This window comes from Phoenix dactylifera, chromosome 7 (genome assembly GCF_051530095.1).
Source record: "Phoenix dactylifera cultivar Ajwa chromosome 7, Ajwa_hap1_PhDact_Kaust_v1.1, whole genome shotgun sequence".
Taxonomy (NCBI): domain Eukaryota; kingdom Viridiplantae; phylum Streptophyta; class Magnoliopsida; order Arecales; family Arecaceae; genus Phoenix; species Phoenix dactylifera.
In genome coordinates this window covers 35,643,006-35,662,263 of record NC_143196.1, presented here as the reverse complement: position 1 = coordinate 35,662,263, position 19,258 = coordinate 35,643,006, and the positions used below count along the sequence as shown (strand labels likewise).

At 40.7% G+C, this 19,258-nt stretch overlaps 3 protein-coding genes across 7 annotated transcripts; all 3 read right to left on the bottom strand.

The window, feature by feature from the left end:
- Window positions 1–601: 601 nt before the first annotated feature.
- Window positions 602–7,277, bottom strand: LOC103703797 (vacuolar protein sorting-associated protein 20 homolog 1-like). Its single transcript, XM_008786787.6, has 6 exons — window positions 6,766–7,277; window positions 4,585–4,737; window positions 4,276–4,428; window positions 1,631–1,714; window positions 1,052–1,250; window positions 602–881 (listed from the first exon to the last, which is right to left on the bottom strand). The coding sequence occupies exons 1-6, from the start codon at window positions 6,865–6,867 to the stop codon at window positions 856–858; spliced, it is 717 nt and encodes a 238-aa protein (XP_008785009.1). The 5' UTR covers window positions 6,868–7,277; the 3' UTR covers window positions 602–855.
- An 890-nt stretch (window positions 7,278–8,167) lies between these two features.
- LOC103703799 (putative cytochrome c oxidase subunit 5C-4) lies at window positions 8,168–12,039 on the bottom strand. 3 transcript variants are annotated; one of them, XM_089924598.1, is made up of 3 exons: window positions 11,108–12,039; window positions 8,599–8,718; window positions 8,168–8,528 (listed from the first exon to the last, which is right to left on the bottom strand). In XM_089924598.1, the coding sequence occupies exon 3, from the start codon at window positions 8,506–8,508 to the stop codon at window positions 8,305–8,307; it is 204 nt and encodes a 67-aa protein (XP_089780724.1). In that variant the 5' UTR covers window positions 8,509–8,528; window positions 8,599–8,718; window positions 11,108–12,039; the 3' UTR covers window positions 8,168–8,304. The 3 variants fall into 3 exon arrangements, with proteins under 3 accessions (XP_089780724.1, XP_089780725.1, XP_089780723.1); XM_089924599.1 differs by having other exon boundaries at window positions 8,168–8,518; XM_089924597.1 differs by having other exon boundaries at window positions 8,168–8,525; window positions 11,108–11,222.
- Window positions 12,040–12,189: 150 nt separating this feature from the next.
- Window positions 12,190–17,961, bottom strand: LOC120103752 (NEDD8-conjugating enzyme Ubc12-like). Of its 3 annotated transcripts, none has more exons than XM_039120878.3 (6): window positions 17,718–17,961; window positions 16,495–16,607; window positions 15,789–15,897; window positions 15,118–15,196; window positions 14,891–15,007; window positions 12,190–12,673 (listed from the first exon to the last, which is right to left on the bottom strand). In XM_039120878.3, exons 2-6 carry the CDS (start codon window positions 16,601–16,603, stop codon window positions 12,536–12,538), a joined length of 552 nt encoding a protein of 183 aa, XP_038976806.1. In that variant the 5' UTR covers window positions 16,604–16,607; window positions 17,718–17,961; the 3' UTR covers window positions 12,190–12,535. The 3 variants fall into 3 exon arrangements, with proteins under 3 accessions (XP_038976806.1, XP_088558150.1, XP_088558151.1); XM_088702024.2 differs by having other exon boundaries at window positions 17,644–17,722; XM_088702025.2 differs by lacking the exon at window positions 17,718–17,961 and adding an exon at window positions 17,514–17,715.
- Window positions 17,962–19,258: the final 1,297 nt, after the last annotated feature.

Sequence of the window (19,258 nt, the reverse complement as noted above, 5' to 3'; positions counted from 1 at the left end):
ACGGTGCAGATGTGCCCGAACAACATATTCCTCCGAGGCCATTTTACCGCCATCAAACAGTAAGCGCTGATGCAGTAAAATCATAGCCAGCTTTTCAGTGTCTGGTAGGTGTGTACGTGCGACAAGAGCCTCCAACACCAGTATACTAGCTAGGTTCGAACCGTGACAAGCATGCATCTCGATGGATTCGACGCTCGCGTGATGCAGTAAAATCAGATCTCTTTGCACGCGGTAACCAAATAGCCTGATCTTTCAAGCTAGGATTCATTCAACCCCATCACACAGCCTGATGTGAGGGCCAAGGCCACAGGCAACATTCCACCCTTGCCGCAAATAGAGACACGATGAAGCCTTGCTGCAAATCGGCAACATTCGGCACGTAAACACGCTTCATCATCAATTGATACATTGTCGGTCGCCTCAGGCAGGTACTCTGTGAAGTAACCTCACCACTTGCAAGTCAGCCGATCACATAGTCCGCACCACGGGGAGAACTCTTGCATAGTTGCATCTTTTGGTGATCTACTCGAAGTCACTGCGTCCTGCCGTTCTGATAGGTCTCGACAATCACAAATGCTGCTAAAAAGTAGCACCAGATCAAACTTCCAAGAGGTGAGCCCCCACGTTCAGATACAACAGCTATATTCTTTATAATTGCAAACATGATGCAACTATTTGTACAGCCAAAACAATTTAGCAAACAGGAGTCCGGGCGGAGCGGGGGACCAGGATAAAAGCTGGCTACTAAGCTGAAGAACAAACAGCTATATCATGCAGACGCACTGTACAAATCCAGGAATAAGCGCATGAAGCAAGCAGTTGAACTGTTGATCCGTTCCAAATGTAATCTGTCATTCAAGCAGGTAGTGGTTCCTCCAAAACTGCAATTTTAATCAAGGCAAGTAATCATCAGCATACCCATAAAATAAATGGTTGCGCACTGTGGGTGCGGGTGGGTGGGTCCGTCGGCGCGCGCGCGCGCGTGCGTGCGTGCGTGCGTGCGTGCGTGAGAGATAGAGAGAGAGAGAGAGAGAGAGAGAGAGAGAGAGACCCTTTGTCCTCGGTGCTTTAGTTGAAATGTGATCTGATACCACCGGGGTCATGGTAGGTACATCAGGAAGATCAAGAACCTCGACTTCTTCGCCTTCAAGCTGAAGTCCCACTTCTGGCTGCAGTTTAGGTATCTTTCTAGATACTTCAGTGGATGGCACTGACGAAGCAGGAACTGCTGGTAAAGACTGCAGGGTGATCTGCCAAGTTAACAGGACAAATATTGCATCAGATAAGAATGAGTTTACCGAAATGTCAAGAAATTGAGAAACAAAAATTTACCTGATTGTGGCAAGCATGATATTTTTTAGCAGTATAAATTCATTTATATGTAAGCTCAGCAATGTTGACTAACCAGAACTTAATGATTCAGTTTGATCCTCCAGTAACTGTAGATTCAAGAAGTTGCCTATTTATTTCTAATATTTAACAAAGGCTGCCAGTATAGCCCTTCATGCCTAGAAAATAGGCTAAAACTTCTGACCTTCAACTTGTCTCAGCTGATAGTGCGTTGTATCGGAAATAACATAACATAATAAGCATTAAGAGCCGTAATTCAGAAACAAATTTACAAACATACCTCACTGTCCAAGTTCTCAAATTCCGCTAAAACATCTTCCTCATCCTCAGCAGATAAACGCTCGCCTAGAATTGCAGTTATTTCCTTGGGTAGCAAAAGGTAAGCCATAAACTTTAAAACATTAAATGGGCAAGATGAGAGTGTTCTTCAGACCACATAAATATGGCAAAGTTTGATAATGAAATTTAGCCAAACACTTCACATAGAGTGATTAGAAGTATCAAGCTTCCTCCCCAATATCTGGAATTCCCTGCTTGCATGATGCACTACTTTTTTTCCTATTTTTTTTAAAAAAAAAAAAAACAAGAGGCAGAAGCAAGAAGTGCATTAAAAAGAACCATTCGTGAATCAAGCAACAATTTCATAATATGGTAATCAGCTAATCATGGTAAAAGCTAATATATGTTTTCAGCAAGAGAAAAGGGCATGATTTAAAGAACCATAATCATTGTCTGAGCTTGCTTGCCTCTGAAGACCAATCCTATCCGTTAAATCTTATACCAACTCTGAGATTCTGTAGCAATTACCCCCTGTATTTTCATACAAGTAGAAAAGAACAATTTCCATTTTTGACTTTTTTTAATTGCTTTAGCTGGTTATAGGTTGGATAGGCTGGCATGAAATTAGCCATTACTTAATTTCTCATCATGTCCACCTGGATGCTAATTACAGTTCCAATCCAACATCCATGATTATGCAATTGCATACAGGCAGCATTCTCAGTCTGCATGGGTAGTCCATGTGTTCCGAGAAACCATAATCTTAAATATCCATCAAACCAGAACACACTCAACATATGGAAAGAAAAGGAAATAAAGAAAGAAAGCAAGAAAGAAGGGTAAAGACAGGACAGACAACCAGAAAAGGGTCCCATCCACGTGCAACAAGGGAGAGAAAATAGAAGAAAATAATAAGATACAAGACTAAGGAGAAGAGGTTAAAGGACAGCAATTAGGCTTTATTATTGCCAGAGGAGAAGGGAAGATTTGACTGAGCATCTGCGGGGAAGTGACAAGTCAAATATAATGTTGTCATGAGTGTTAGAGGTAAAACTAGGCATTACAAAGGACAGAAGTTGGGGGCTCCAGTGCCACCATGGATTTACGGAAGGTGTGAGTGGAGGGATATGTTTAAGGTTTCGTAGGAGAGAGAAGTCAAGGGCTCCATCACCACCATGGTGAATTGGTGCTTCCAGGTGGAAGAAAATTTCAGAAATTTGTTTCTGAGACGGGTATAGGGAATGGGGGTTAGCTTTCAGTGAAGGAACGAGTTGAAATGAGGGCATTATACGAACTAGGGCATCACGGATCCTAGTTAACTAAAGCAGGAGAAAGTGGGAGAAAGTGTAGCTGTGTAGGAGCAAAGCTGGGTGTGGGAAGGCAAACCTCTCAAAAAATTTAGAACAAGAAATGTTTTGAAAGCAAGTGCAGAAGTGAGTTTCCAGGTTCCAAAGTGGGTGCAGTGCCCTAAACATTAGCTTCCCGCTACCAAGTTGTAAATTGTAGATGAAGAGTCGGTAACATACATCATAGGGCATTTAAAGCACAAATAGGTATCATAACGGTAGTATTAGCATTAAAATATGAAACATTCTTAGTGGATAAGTTTTGACTCATGCATTGCACACCCCAGCACCACAAATCTGTGCATGTGCAGACACACATGCCTCATCATGCTTTGAAAGTCTCTTCATTCTCTTCCATGATCCAGGTTGCTCGAGAAAATAATTTCACTAACACAAATAAAAATGCCGCAATTCCTTGCCACAAGAAGCATTACATGTAATACAGCCCATGTAATCATTTTACGTTACGAAAACTGGTCCTTACATGATTCTTCTTGAACCTAATCTCTTTGTTCAATAGCCATAGGTTGTAACATGAGTTATTTCGATTTACCATGTCATCACTAAATAATGATGTAAATACTTTTACAACCTCCACAGTTGTGATGTCTATCAAAATCCTAAGGACATGTTTGGATGCCAAACTAGCAGATTCCAGGATAACTCCCACATCTTTTAAAGTTACCATAGGAGGAATGGAGAATAAAGTGGCAAAATTAATGAGGCTTATAACCTGCAATCCGAAAAAAAAAATTGAATCACAAAGCCCATTTAAGAAAAGTGACTATCAGAATCCTAAAGATTCTTGGATTGTTCAACCAACTGGCCTCCAAAATCCCCAACAATATCCCTTCCATCATCTCCTCTTTGCAGCTGATTCCCATGTCATGGGAGATATGCTGCAGATATAACAGCCTACATAGAACTAAGAGCCATAACATACAGCTGTTAGGCCGATCCTGCCATGCCACATCATTCTAAAAGCAGATTTGTATAACAAAATAGACTAGCAGGATTCATGTAGCCAACCACAAATGATCGGGTTAGGGATTGTTTTTCATGATTCATGAGATAAATATATAAATAGTTCATATTTCTAGAGAGAGATCCATACCCTATTAGGTGTATTTCTAGAGAGAAATCCATATCTGATTAGGTGTATTTCTAGACAGAGATCCATATCTGATTAGGTGTATGCACATCTATTTCTACCCGCTTGTGAATGTGAAACTCCAAATGGTTCAACTTGAAGCAACACAAAAGCAAAAATAAAAAAGAAAAAAAAGTAATAAAAGCTCACATTTTGATAAGTCTTTGCATCTTCCGTATCATCCATCAACTTGCGAACATCTTCCAGATTGATCTCACTTTGTATAGCTTTGATGGCATTATTGCCTGCCTTCAAGCTTTCAAATACAACTTTCTGTTTGCTTGCCAGTTCAATATCTGCCAACTGAACTAAGTGAAAAACAGATAGATATTACTATATAATACATGAAAGAAGACAGCTACAATTAGACCATTTTCTAAGTAGTTCAAACAAAAGTACGCACCATACAAAATCCTCCACTATAACAACAAATGCATTCATTCACATGTCACTACATACTTGTTGCTCAACATTAATTAGCCAAGCATCAACTTGCTTCAATAACTCTTCCTGAGCTTTCTTCTTTTTCAGTGCAAGAAGGGCCCTGTCTTTCCTCTTCTCTCGAATCAGGTCCCTTGCAGCTTGCTTCTCAGCTTCAATGACAGCAACAAGCTGGAGTGGCAAAAAACAGAGAACCAGGATCACAGAAATGATGTTAGTAGTTTAAAAATTGTTTTAGATATTCATCAAGGGCATCTCCTATAAGTTCATCGAGCAAGGATATAGAGCAAAAAGCTTTGGACCTCATGCAGAGTCTCAGATACCGTACAACTATATTCACTAACTTTCAGATACGAAAACCCTGAAGAGTGGTTCATCTTCCAAATTTGCTCGAGCAGAACAAGCATCATGCAAAAACAAAAGGAAACTTCAAGATCTAACAAATTCAAAAAGAAAGGTTACTTTTACCAGCATGGAGGACCTCAAGCACTCCTATCATAAAAATTAGAAACAAAAGTCTTTTGGGAAAGCACATTTCACGTGCTAAAAGCCTAAAACAGTCAATGGAGTTTTTGTCTTCGTGACTTTGGATATCCATTACCTGCTAAATAAGCTGATAAGCTATAACTTTGACCAGAGTTTATGGAAACCAAACATTTGGTGTCACAGAACCAATGGGAAGAAGACAGACACCAGTTCCCACTTTTCATGTACTAAAGTTAAGCAAAGAATTGCATGTCATTGATCAGAAAAGGATTAAAATGGATTAGAAAAAGTGGCTAGTGTTTTCTTTCTTTTCTTTATTTTCTTTTTTGGCCAAGAAGACCAAAGACTATGGAGTATATCAATATGCCAGTTAGAAAGGATAGTGCTGTGGTCAATGTTGGCCGGTTAAAGGAGCTCCTCAGGCAGATCAGTAGTCCAAAGCATGCTGGCCCATTGCTAAGTTCCTAGCTTGGAAAGCCAGTCAGCAAGTTGATTGGCTTCCCAATAAACATGAGCAATATTTACATTAGAAATGGACCACAAAAGAAATAAAATATCACGCAACATGAGGCTGGAGCCATGTAAGGGTCTGTAATGGTTAATCCAAGAAGTGGGTAGTCAGTTGACCTTGAACCCACAAAAACCAAAACCCATGGGTAAGCTATGTGGCATTGAACAAATGGTCCATCCAATAACATATGTGGATGGAAATCAGAATTTAGTGGCAACAATTTGTGCAAGATCAGAATCCATAGGATACAGCAGTGCTCAAACAAGAATTCGCACAACATATTGAATGAGAAATGGAGATTAAGTGCATGATTGTGCCTGTATATGAAGAAACTGATCAGCTACAGCAGGTAAAGGATTCAAATCGGAAAGTCGCTATCATACTGCTTATACGCGAGCCATGCATTCTTGCATGCGTACATACATAGGTATGTATGTATTGTGATTGGTGGACAGTAGTTTTCCTTGGTTGCGAATAAAAACTTGAAGGTCGGGAAACAGGTATGTCATTTAAATGCCTATGAACATTTATGAATCCCTTGGTTTGGCATGAAATGTGGATGACATTGAAAGATGCTGAATCGCAAACCTAATTTATTTTTTTTTCTTTTTCTTTTTTCTTTTTTGTTTTGGGGGTGGGATTGGAGAGCAGGGGTCGTCACCCTTTTTTTTGAAAAAAAAAGAAAGAAAAAACAAAAAAAAAAGTGTTAGCTCCGATTGGTTAATTTATAGTAATGCTCCGTAAGAGTAGCATCTAATGGTTGAGTAGATGCATTTGCCCCTGTATTATATTAAAATATGTGCGCATTACTTCATGGAACACATCCAAAGAAGAACCAAAGTTGTAGCATCTCATTCTAGCAAGAAAGGTCAAGGAAAACATGGAGGGAAAAATTATCAATATTTGATGGTGCGGAAACAAAGTTAAAGGATGATATTAATGGCAACAGGAAGTGATTTATAGAAAACGATATGGCAATAGTTAACAGAGGCACTCCACAGATCCACATTAAGTAAGTTCCAGGAGACGCAGTTATCGAGAAAACCGAGCTGAATTAAAGGCCCTCTCGTCTCCTATTCTTCCTCAACAGATAAGAATAAGAAATCAACAATTCGGAGAAGAAGAGATATCTTGTTATTGCCACGAAAATATACACATAGATGGGTGGAAAGAAGGCAGGAAGGAGGAGGGTGCGAGGGGACCTGCTGCTGGTATTGAGCGAGCTTGCGGCGTTGGGTCTTAAGGGAGAGGATTGCTCGATCCACGTCCGTAATCTTAGGTTTCTTCACGAATAAATTCCCCATGGCCGCTCCTCCCCAAACCCTAACCCTCGTCTTTCTTAAGGGGAGAGGGTAAGGGAAATCCAACGAAGGAAGGACGGGGAAATCGCTGCCCCACTGTCTCGCCACACCGGCTTGGAGTGGAGTTGAGGAAGGAAAAGAAAGAGAGAAGAAGAGCTTCCTTTTTTTTTTCTTTTCTTTTCTTTTCTCTTCATTTCCCGCCTTTTCCTCTCTCCTTTTGGCCTCGCTCCCTTCCTCTCCGCTGGCCGTCGTTCATTAAGATGCGTGCCCCACATCTCGTCGTCCGTCAGCTACGTATCGGGAGACCAAAAAAATATCTATTAACGATAGGAAGAAAATATGACCCGGCTGCTTGCATGCGGAAGATCAAGCGACTTGTGCCGTTAAATGGTGCTGCACCCAGAGATTATTGCGGCGGACGATGTACCGACATTCCTTGGCGCTAATTTTAGCCGATGAAGGATTGCTCAGATTCCTGGTCCTCGTGCCGGTAATTTCTAGTTTTGTTGAAGCTAAGCGTCCGCAAGACTTTCAAGGGCTGGCGGTCGCACTTTGCAAATATCTCTTGGTAATATCGGAACCAGCTGCGGTATTTTTCCTCAACACCGGTCATTTGAGGCAAAACTAGCATAGCTCACATCAGAGAAAGATGATACTTGTCTATAGCAGCGGTCATTTTAGAGCCTTTATGCAACATCGGCAAGTTCTAAACTGGTATTAATGTTGCGAGTTTCTAATTTCTACGTAATAACGTATCATATAATCAAGCTTGAGCTAATCCCAGCAAGCCGTGCCCCGGAACTAGCGTCATACTTTACATGCACGTACGAGAGATTATTGAAATAAGCCCCGATCAGTATTGATGCTGCAAGTGTCTAATTTATCCTTGGATGCATGTACATGCTAAGAGCTTGTTACCAACAGCTAAGCATGATTAATTACCACTAATAGAGCAACATCACAGCAACGCCCTGCATGCCTATCCATGCTACAGTGACACAAATCATTTAAACTTGATCATCAATTTTCCTGCCAGGCTGCCACTCGGTGGATTTGGCAGCGGCAGCAGGGAAATCACGCTGCATGCAAATTTTTGCGAGTGCGGAAATAACAGCACTCGTGTTAGGAAACAAATTAAGCATCATCTGCCGGGCCCCCTTCTTAGTTCTTGGTTGGGCAGTCGTGATGAGCGATCAAACACGCAGCAACGCATCTGAAGGTCACTCCACCCCACCACGACTTGAACTAAGCAGGCCGACTTCTTGAGCTGGAATTCATCAAACATACGAGCCAAGAGCGCAAATCAAGCAAAGGTCAGCTCATGTACATACATAGAGATCAGGAGGTGCTTATATTACATATATATATATACGTATAGGATGTCATCATGCATCGTTGCAGGCCGGGAGCGTCTTTACGTGTTAGCCCAATGCACGTACGTTACTCATCAACCACTACACTAATCTCGCCCTTGTCGAGGAGGTCGTAGAACTCCCGGGTTCTCCTTTGGCTGCTCCAGTGGTACATCTTCCAAAAGAATCCGGCAGCAAGGCCAAGGCTTATCCCGTAGATCATCTCTTTGATAACGCTCGGGCTCGGCCCCTTGGAAGCGGCCTGCCCGACAATCTTACGAGCGGAAGCCATTCGCTAGCTCCTGAATACTGCTGGATCGTGATCATCAAATCGTCAGAAACAGAAGAAAAACATTGCTGATGCATTCAAATTCATACCGACCTTTCGACGCAAAGAACTCGAGGCTTCAGATAGAGCTAAAAGTAGACGACGTCTGCGCTCTGCCGGCTGGTCCCAGTCTTCCACAAGATGGACTTTCAGCTCTACATAACTTACTTTGTTCTTTTTAAAAATAAAAATAATTCATGGGTCACTTTTGCCAATTAGTTAGGTAGTTTTGAAAAGGAGAAATTCCGAAGAACTTATCAGCGGCTTAACTTGATTTTTTTTTTTATAAAAAAAAAAATACAAACTACAAATAAGGATCAAGAAACCTTATTTGGTGGTTAATGTGAAAGAAAGGGATGCCATGTATTCATTCATGCAACAATTATAAAAAAAAACTCCCCAAAAAAACTCCATTGCAACTCCCCACTCCAAGCTGGCCAGTTTATCACCCCAAGTATGAGACTCTTCGTTCCACAAGTGGATTGTTTAGCTGTTGACTGCTGATGCGGCTCTACCAGGGTGATTCATCAAGTTGTATACGGCTATATCATTACAATAATGGTAGGAACAGATGGCAACCGCATACATACATGCATATACCAACTATTACATTAAAGATACTAGAACCTTCTGCTATCAGATGATTTGTAAATTTAAGTCGGTTTGGACTGGAATTGGTATCCTAAGTTAATTTGGACTCAATCTCCAAGATTTGTAAAATCAAGACATACCCGACAGTATAACATTCTCAACAATTTTGGTAGTTCGTGAGGCAAGAAAGAATCCATAGAGCTTGCTTCTACAAGCAAAGTATATATACAAATTATGGAAGGCTCGAGATAGATGACTAAAAATAACTCCAAGCCTCTTAAATTTCCCATTAATAGGATGAGGAGAAAGAAACAGCGCTCTTTGTTTCACCAAATTATAAAAGGATGGTAAGCATGCTAATTAATTTGGCATTGGAATAAAGTCGGATAAAATAAATAATGCCTAGTTTTGTCAAAGAGAATGAAATAATGGCTGTGGGTCATCCAATAATGGCGATAGCAGCATCCCACCCATTGCTTATAGGGCTCGTTTGGTTCGCGGGAAGTATTTTCCCTCCTAGGAATATGATTCCTGGGAATCAGATTCCTAGGAAGAGGATACCTAGGAAAGTACTTTTGGCATGTTTGGTTAACCATGGGAAAGTGACAAATTTCCAAAGTGCTTATGTTTGGTTGACCATCCACTTTTCTAGGAAAGTTATGTATAATTCCTATTATGCCCTTAATAAAACTTAGTTCTTTAATGCCTCTTTAATGCTTCTTTAATTATGAAGGGTCTTTTTGGGAAAAAATAAAAAAGGAGTGATTCCCACCTCATGGGAAATTAACTTTCCCGTGTTTCTCATGGGAAAGACTTTCCCATGAAATGTGGGAATCATATTCCCATGGGAATACAACTTTTCTATCTCTCTCCTTTGAAAACTCCAACCAAACAAGAGGCATTTCATTACTTTCCCGTTGACCACACTTTCCCCCTCCTTTTCCTGCGAACCAAACGAGCTCATAGTTTCAGTGAAGGATCGATGGAAGGTGCAGCCTTCGACGAAAGTAGAAGAATGGCACTATATAAGCATCTCACCAAATACCCGGCCGTGTGCACAGAAAGTGTAGAATGGAGGACGTTAAAAAGGCCACCAAATAAGTAGCATTGAAAAACATGCGGTATAATCCAAGCTCCCAATTTTCTCTCAAATCTTAGCTTGAAAAATACAGCTTCGGCATTTAGCATCCAATACTGCTTCAAAACTTGGAGATCCAACTATTAGCAGATCCCAGATCAGTCAGATCCTTGATTGGATCACTGGGACCTGCCTCAACGGATGACTCAAAAATTCAATGATCTAACTTGGATGCTTGGCCAAGTTCTTGAGTGGACCAGCGATTTAACACGATCAAATCTGGACTCAGGTTTACATCCTCTGTCAGTACTAGATTTTTCCTTTTTGAGATTTAATGGAGGAAGTGGGAAACTTCGCCCTTGTTTATTGCAGGTCAGTACTAGATTTCAAAAATAAAAAAAGAAGAATAATTCAAAATTTATATTTATAACATAATTTTTTGGGGGAATTTTTTCACAATTCACTGATGTTGTTCTATATTGTGAAATATTTTCTCAGCGATTTGCGAACAAACTAAGTTGAGATGCCAAAATTCAAAAACTCCCAACAATTACAAGATAAGTGTAACTAAAACCTAATAGATGTTATGCTCAATTAAAAGAAATTTTCTTTCATCGAACCCCAGGCTCTGTTTAGTAAATTTTTCCATACAAGTAAAACAGAGAAGAAGAGAAGATCGGGTTAATATTATTGGCAGACATGACAGAATATACAAAATACAAATTGAAATGGTCGATAAAATCACGGCACATCCCAATTAAAATACGAGAACAAAGCAACGAGAAAGCACCAAAGGAGATAACCATGCTACGAGAGAGAACAAAAGAGCTTCAGTTTGCATGGCAAATGGACGTTCAAAAATAAAACGAGTAGATCACGGAAGAAGAATGTTACCTCCCAAGTCCGCCCCCTTCCCCCGCAAGATTGTTCACGGTGGTCCAGCGTCCGTCTCCATTTCAGAGTCCACCGACCGAGAAGCAGCTAGGTGGCGGAAGAGGAGGAGTGCTACAGTGGCACGTGTCAAATGTCTCATCATCTGCCGCTGACGGCGAAATAACACCGAAATCCTAAAGTATCGGATCCGCCCGATATCGAGAATACGGGACGATGTTACGTGACAGCACCAATGTTCGCCCCAATAAAATATATTAACTTTGGCTTAAACATATTTTCTTAAAAAACATTAAACATATATTACTTTGTATAAAAACCGCTGTAACCAAATGATGGCGAAGCAATGGTCCATTTGCCGAAACCATTCCGAAACCACCCTTCCACGTGTTGTCCAAAAAAGCCATTTCACCCGGTGTGCCTTACGAGACGGTTTCATTGTCCTAAAGGAGCTAATATCATCAGTTGAATCCAGAAGGGGCAATGGTTGTGTCCATTCTCTACTCCGAGATATTTAGATAATAATAAGAAATGGAGAAATTTTTCAGACCAAACATGTATTCCGTAAAACTAATGGAACTACGGATTGGATGGTTGCTTATTTAGCCAGTCACTCCGATAATACCTTGTGAGTTGGTGATGGAGACTTGCCCTACGCACTCTAGTATTCTATTTTTTAATTTTATTGGATGCATCCATACTTGATCCATCTATTTTAGCCACACAAAAAAAAAAAAACATTTCACTTATATTCGGCATTAACACGCACATTGGCTTTTAAGCTACGTCAAGGTTGCGGCATGCACCTGTGCAGCATTTTCTTGGATCGATAGAAGCTTTCTGGGCAGGAATTTTTGGCTCGAACGCATGCGGTAAAATCCCTGCCACAGTAAACCTGGGGTCTTAGACAAATTTCCAAGAAGGCTTATCCCCAGATACCATGCAAATTCAGTGCCTAGAGCACAAAACATAAATCCGAACATGATCATTCCGGTGTTTTGACCATAAAATTAGCCGCCACTCAATCACCATTAATCAATTCCAACTGCCTTCAATGACGAAATATATAGATCATAATGCCGATGGAAGATCTAATGAAGAAACTGATAACAAAGATATTGTTGAGGTTACACTAATTGATGGAGTGAAATATAAGAAAAGGTTCTCAATCCATGTTCGCGAAGAGTGCCAGGCCCTTTCACAAATTTACAATATGCAGAAAACCAACTCCCAATTCAGTTTATGTTTCACACATTACAGCAGCTAATAAAACCCCTTCTTGGACGATTACATGGTTTCAAAAGGTATTTACACCCTGAAACAGATTGCAGCCCCAACACAAGGATAACAATTTATGACACAATTAAGAGCTCGAGGACCGTTAAACCGAAGATGAGCAAACACAGGCACCTCCAATCTGCCAGCATTTTGTTATGCGCACCTGGGGAAGTAGATCTGACCCACATAACCTCCAGTCATTGCCCTTCTCACATTGCTCTCAAACAACTTGGGGTTGTCACGTAGAACAGCTGCTGCATCATGATTCAAGGGGTCCTCATCATTGGGTTGCTGCATATATAATGAGAAAGGTTAAGTAAAGTAGCATTTTACTCATAAAAAACTGTGAATAAGCTCCATTCATCATATTTAAAAAAAAAAAAAACAAGCCAGCAAAGACTCCACCAATTCTTTTTAAGTGATAAATAAAATTTAGAAGAATGAACTAACGGATAAATGCAGATATAAAGAATGGAGAAGTAGGCCCTCATGTAACATCCCCATGTTGATCTAGATGCAGTACCTTCCACAGTTGATCTATAGATGTGATCAAATTCATCTATAAACGAAGAAAAGATAAAATTTGATGAAGCACCATAGTGCTAGGTTCTAACTAAGCATCAAAGCAAGATCATACAGCAATATCACATGGCAAGTGTCAAATATAGTATCAACCTTTCATATGATGGTTAGAATATGATGGCCTGCAAGTATCCTCTTCCAATAAAATCAGCATATATAGAGAGTGCCTTTACTTATGCCATAGTCATAACTCCATCCATTATGATCCACTCAGTGCGCACATTATCATCTACACTTGATCCAGGACCACAAAATCACTTCACACTCTCACCCTTTTTTTTTTTTGGTTAAAACACTCTCACCCTTAAGTGGTCCATCTTTTACTCAAATCCTCCAAAAGTTTCTCACTTGACAACAGATTCATCTGCTCTTGAACTCATTTTTGGTCCCTTCCTACTTCCCAACCCTCATACTCATCCTTCAGCTCCCAAGAAACTCCTCTATAAATTCCTGTCACTTTTTTATAACCAAAATCTTCTAAGATTGATTTGACCAAACTTTTAAAATTCCCTTGTTCAATCATCCGATATGCAGAATATATGAAGGTTCTACTAAATTTGCGGCTATTCTTGCGAAAAAAACTGAATGTAAAAATTTGGTAAATGTATAGTTGAAGTATAAATGTTATTACTTATTAGCTACATCCAAAAGCTGCAATTTGCCCAACAAAAATGTAAAACGGCTATTATTTAGAACATTTGCAATAGACATCATTGCATGTAGGCCTCTGTTATTTTCATGCTTTCTGCAGCTGAAGTTTATACAAAATATGTACCGGGGATATGAATAATTATTCCTTACATCCTTAAAACATATAAAAGTGGCCAAGTTTCCAAATTTTCTAATTCCATAACACAGACTAGACTTCAATTTTAGAAGAGTTAAAACATGCCAGACTTTTATAGAAGAAGGCACTCTAAAAACTTCTGAAAAAATCTTGACCCTAGGAACTTTCGAGGGAGGAAGAAGAGAAATACTTATAAACCAAGAAACAATGGTGGCATACAATGCATTAGACATTAGTTAATTATGAGGTTATTATTTTCAGGTATTTTCAAAATTTTAGATTTTAGTTAAATTATCCTAGATCTAAAATCTTTAGCAGCCACATGCATCTCCACATGCATTATAAGTAATAGCTGGAAATAATCCAAATGTAAAATACCATTAAAGAAAGAAATGGAGCAGAGTTAGATGGGATTGAGTTTGAAAGTGGTGCAGCCATGTGATAGTGACTCCTATTCGCCATCAATACCATAATGTATACAGTGTTAATTGTTAAAAGCTAAAGTTCTCACACATCCCTTGCTGTGTAATGACCTAACCCACCTGTAAGGCATACATATCTACGAACATCCTTTATGGTCAAGAGAACCTATTGTCACCCACCCAGTAAATATAATACCCATGATCACTTTGTTAGACTTCAATTCGGTGCTATCTGCTGTGTAGAGAAATAGGAATAAATGAAGATATTCCAAGGAATAAAAATAAAGAATCACCACATAAGCAACCAGAAGGAGAACTAACAAGAGTTGATTCAAGAATTACATAATTGGATTTTAGTGTGACAGTGTAAGCCATGATATTAACTATAAATGAATGAGAATTAATGGATGGCTGTTCCATTAGTTTGACCATGAATAGAACAGCGCTAAAAAGTCTTCAGGCAAGAAGGAAAGAAACTGGAAATATTGGCAAAAGTTATACACCAACTAATTACTATCAAGATATATCCATATGGCCAAACAAGACAACCTGAATGAAGATATATCCATATGGCCAAACAAGACTGTCGGAATGAAGTCAGTGAATATATTTATAGAATTACATATGCTGTGGCATTTATTTATATATACCATATCCGGTATCTGGACTGAGTTAGAAAATTCATGAGCACCCATACGAACGAAATGAAAGTAGTACCGTGAAAAGAAGATTCAAGCCATAGATGACAGTGTTTATGTTGAGGACAGGTTTCCAGTCTTCACGCAGAATGTTGAGGCACACATTTCCCTCCAAGTCGATATTTGGATGGTAGACCTGGATTAAACATTAATTAAATATTCTTGAAATCAGGAAGTATTTGAAGTAGTAAAAAACTGTTTTAAAACAATAAGTACAGGAACCAAGTATCAACATCAAGTTTGTACCTTTGTCTTGCACTTGACCTTCGGTGGTTCATGAGGATAAGAAGGAGAAACTTGAAAGGTAAAAACAAATGTACCGCCTCTGAAAAACAGAAGATGGTTAGGTTACATAAGAGAAACAGAGGATAAAGTCTTCAACAAAAATATGTAACAAAAATGTAGCAGGCATGTCGATAAGCCACAAAAAAAACACGGATAATTTCTCAAAACAAATTTGAAAACTTGTGGCCTCGTTGGCATTCTTGCTGTCTTTGTGTTTTCATTCCTCCATAAATTACAGAAATACCATGCAAAGAATGATGTGGAAGATAGCATTTGCAGGAAGTGTCTGCTATTCATTTCTCCTATTTTCACTCTTTCTTTTTTGAAAGCAATAATTCTTTGCTCCCAAATGGTCCGAAGATTTTACAAGCAATTTAAAAAAGCAAAAGGGTTTTATCACACATGTTGTTCAGTCTGGTTCATTTTTCTTCCTTGATTGTTGAAAGCAGAGGCAGAAAGAAAAAGCAATACAAAACAGGCCCTTAACATCTACTATTACATTCAACTTGAAACTTGAGCAAATTTAAGTTGTGGAAATTATGGAAAGTAATTATACAGATCACACAAAATGCAATTACTAAAACAAATAGGAGTTTCTAGAGATGACTGGTAACTGGAAAATGATCCCTTACTGATAATATCCTTCATCAGGTCGAATGCTGATTTCAAAGTTCATCAGATCATCCTTTCCATTGGGAAAGGATATACTAGTGGTTTTAGGTAGGTTAAGCTCACCAATATCTGCAAAATATAAAATACCAGTACCAATTATCAAAAAAAGATCCTGATCAATAATTATCAAAAGAAAAAAGAGAGAAATGCTAATGAAATAGAAATTTAAAGGTATGATAATAAAAGAATTGCATATCTAGAACACAATTCATATTGAAATAAAATAGTAAACACAAAGTCTTAAACTCTTTAGTTTTCTAACTTTATATGTTGCAATATGAGAGCTAAAATCCATGCTTCTCGTTGGATATTGCTGACAGAGAATGGAGACAATAGAACACAAATGGACGCTTAGCTAAAAACAAAAAAGAGGATTAAAAAAAATGAAATAATCGATGGCCAAGGGATTTCCTTATTCAATTATGTCCATTATTAGATTATTTAACTTCCCGTAGCCTGGTGTCTGCTCCCACCAATAAGTTATATGCAAGAATCGAGAAAAATACAAGACGATCCTTACAGCTTGGACCAAATTACAGAAAGAAGTTCTTGCAGAGTCCATCCCAGGAGGCACTAATTTCACTTGTCAAAACAGAATTAATCCTAAAGACATACGGAGCTAAAATAGCCACAACAATAGAAGATCATTTTCAAGTGCGAACAAACCTTTATGAAGGCGCAATTCCCCTGCACTTTGCTTCTTGACAGGAGCCCTTCCATTGGCATTTGCAGCGTCTTCTCTCTTCTGGCCCTTTATCTTAAAAAGATTAATCATAGTTCTACGCAGAAACATGCAACAGAAAAAAAATGAAGAAATTAGGAAATGATACACGATCGTTATACCGAAGTAAATAAAGATAGGGCAAAGCTTTTATGGTGATGCCACAAGTAGTGCCCTGACATCAAAGAATGAGTACAAAAAAGAAAATGAGCTCCAAGCTACAAGAACAAAAACACCGAAAATCTTTGAATTTCGAAGGACTTTTCATGTCCTCTTTTGTTTTCATTTTCTTGGAGCAGCACATAACAGTGCATTGGAATCAATCAAACAAAAATAATCCGAGAAGGCAAGCAGATCTGTTCTTGAAACGGGGATCTGTAGCTTGTCATTCCAGTGACAAGAGCTCAAACATTGGTAAGCAATTTGAGAGTGCACAATCTGATGCATACACTGAAAACTAGGGCATCTCACACAGAAATGAGTGGAGGGTATCAGGTGTTGAGATTTAGGGGCAGAGATTATGTTCTGGCATGCTGAGCTACTGCAAGATAACCAGCCAATTGTTTAGCTCGCTTGCTACTAATATAATACGCCAGGCGGTCGAACATAACCAGTGTCCGTAACCCTCGAAATCAAATCCTCTATTTGTAAAGATAAAAAAGATTTACAAAAATTAAAATGCTTCAATATGTTCGTGTGTCTAATCACCATCCAGGAATACAATTTCATCAAAGAAGAGCATCAATCAATCGGATAAGAACAATTGAATAGGGCATAAACCAAAGGTTATTCATAATGAGATCAGACTATCCACACAAACCAGGTCATTTCATTTTTTTCTAAAAAAGAGGAAACAAGAATTCGGCAACCATATCACATCCAAAATCCATAACAAGGGCGACACATAATTCATTTTAGAATATCTAGAATTCCAATAAGAAATTAACCATGAATCCTAACCAACCACACCAAATAATTAAGCTTGCTCGTGCAGCAAAAGGAAAGGGCAAGAAAAAGCCCTAAGATCTCCAAGGAGACACGCAATCAATCGAAAACTTAGGGAGCGGAGACGCGAGATAACATCGAAATATTACGGCCACGCGATCGCGACGAGACATTGGACTCCCGAGAGGATTGATGAGAAGAGGGGGAAAGATCGGGAGCTCACCTTCTCGACTAGAACCAGAAGACGAGACCGAGAGAAGAAAGGGGGGGGGGAGGGGGGTGCGGTGGGTCGTTTTAAAAGGCGATGCCCTTTTTATTCCCAGATCGCGACCGACTTTTAGCTGAGAACCCACGTCAGTCGCATATAAATTCATAAGCGAACCCATCGATCTGCCGTCGGCTTTCCTTCGAGGGGGAAGGAGAGAGGGAGCGTCTTCCTCGTTCGCCTGCCGCACCTGCACGTCAGTGACGTGATGAGTCATGCTTCTCCCACAGAATTTGTATGCGGTCAAGCGGGACCTGAGATTTTATTCCTCTTCGCATTCGGACAAGAATAGGCCTCTCTTTCGTCAAATGACGGATGTATCCTCGAGCTCTAATGATTGGTCTTTATGCCTTCGAAATGACCAAACTGCCCTTATAAATCGACCGTGAATCCGGTGGACCATCTTCTCTCTCACATCGGCGACGGCGACGGACCTGATCGACATTTTCTTAGGAAGGCGGCGCGCTTCCGGCAATGCCAAGCTGTAATGCTCTAGCTCCTGTGGGCCCCACGCCGTTGCTACCCTCCGCGGGCGCTCGGAAGCCAGCGCCGCAACTCCCGGGCTCTCTTTCGCTCCGCTAGCTCCGTGCTCAAACGCCGATCAGTGACGCCGCCCGCTGTAGCGCCATTGGGATGATGATGATGATGATGATGATTAGGAAGAGGGTTCTCAACAAGGGATTCGGCCACCGTCGAACTAACCAACCCTACCACCAGCATTAGGTCCTCTGGAAGGGGAAGCCTGGCGAGGTTGGAGGTGCAGGGCTAGAGCCTTCTGTTGGGGGGAAAAATAAACCATCCCACAAGTACAATTAAAGCACCCAAATCTAACAGCAAGCCTGAGCTCATCATGCAGGTCGAGCCGAGCTCAGAAGGCCGAGCCAAGCTCATCATGCGAGCCGAGCTCATCATGCAGGCCGAGTCGAGCTCAGAAGGCCGAGCAGAGCTCATCATGCAGGCCGAGCTCAGAAGGCCGAGCCGAGCTCAGAAGGCCGAGCAGAGCTCATCAAGCAGGCTGAGCTCCGAAGGCCGAGCCGAGCTCATCATGCAGGTCGAGCTCCGAAGGCCGAGCCGAGCTCATCATGCAGGCCGAGCTCCGAAGGCTGTCGAGCTCCGAAGGCCGAGCACAGCAGGCCGAGACCAGAAGGCTGCCGAGCTCAGAAGGCCGAGCACAGAAGGTCGAGCACAGCAGGCCGAGACCAGAAAGTTGCCGAGCACAGAAGGCTGCCGAGCTCATGCGGGCCGAGACCAGAAGGCCGTTGAGCTCAGAAGGCCGAGCTCAGAAGGCTGCCGAGCACAGAAGTCCGAGACCAAAAGGCTGCCGAGCTCAAAAGGCTGCCGAGCACAAAAGGCCGAGCACAGCAGGCCGAGACCAGAAGGCTGCCGAGCTCAGAAGGCCGAGCACAGAAGGCCGAGCTGACCTCAGAAGGCCGACCTCGTCGTCTATATGCTGCGGCCATGCGCTGCAGTAGCCTCACCGCACCATGCTTTACTTGCCG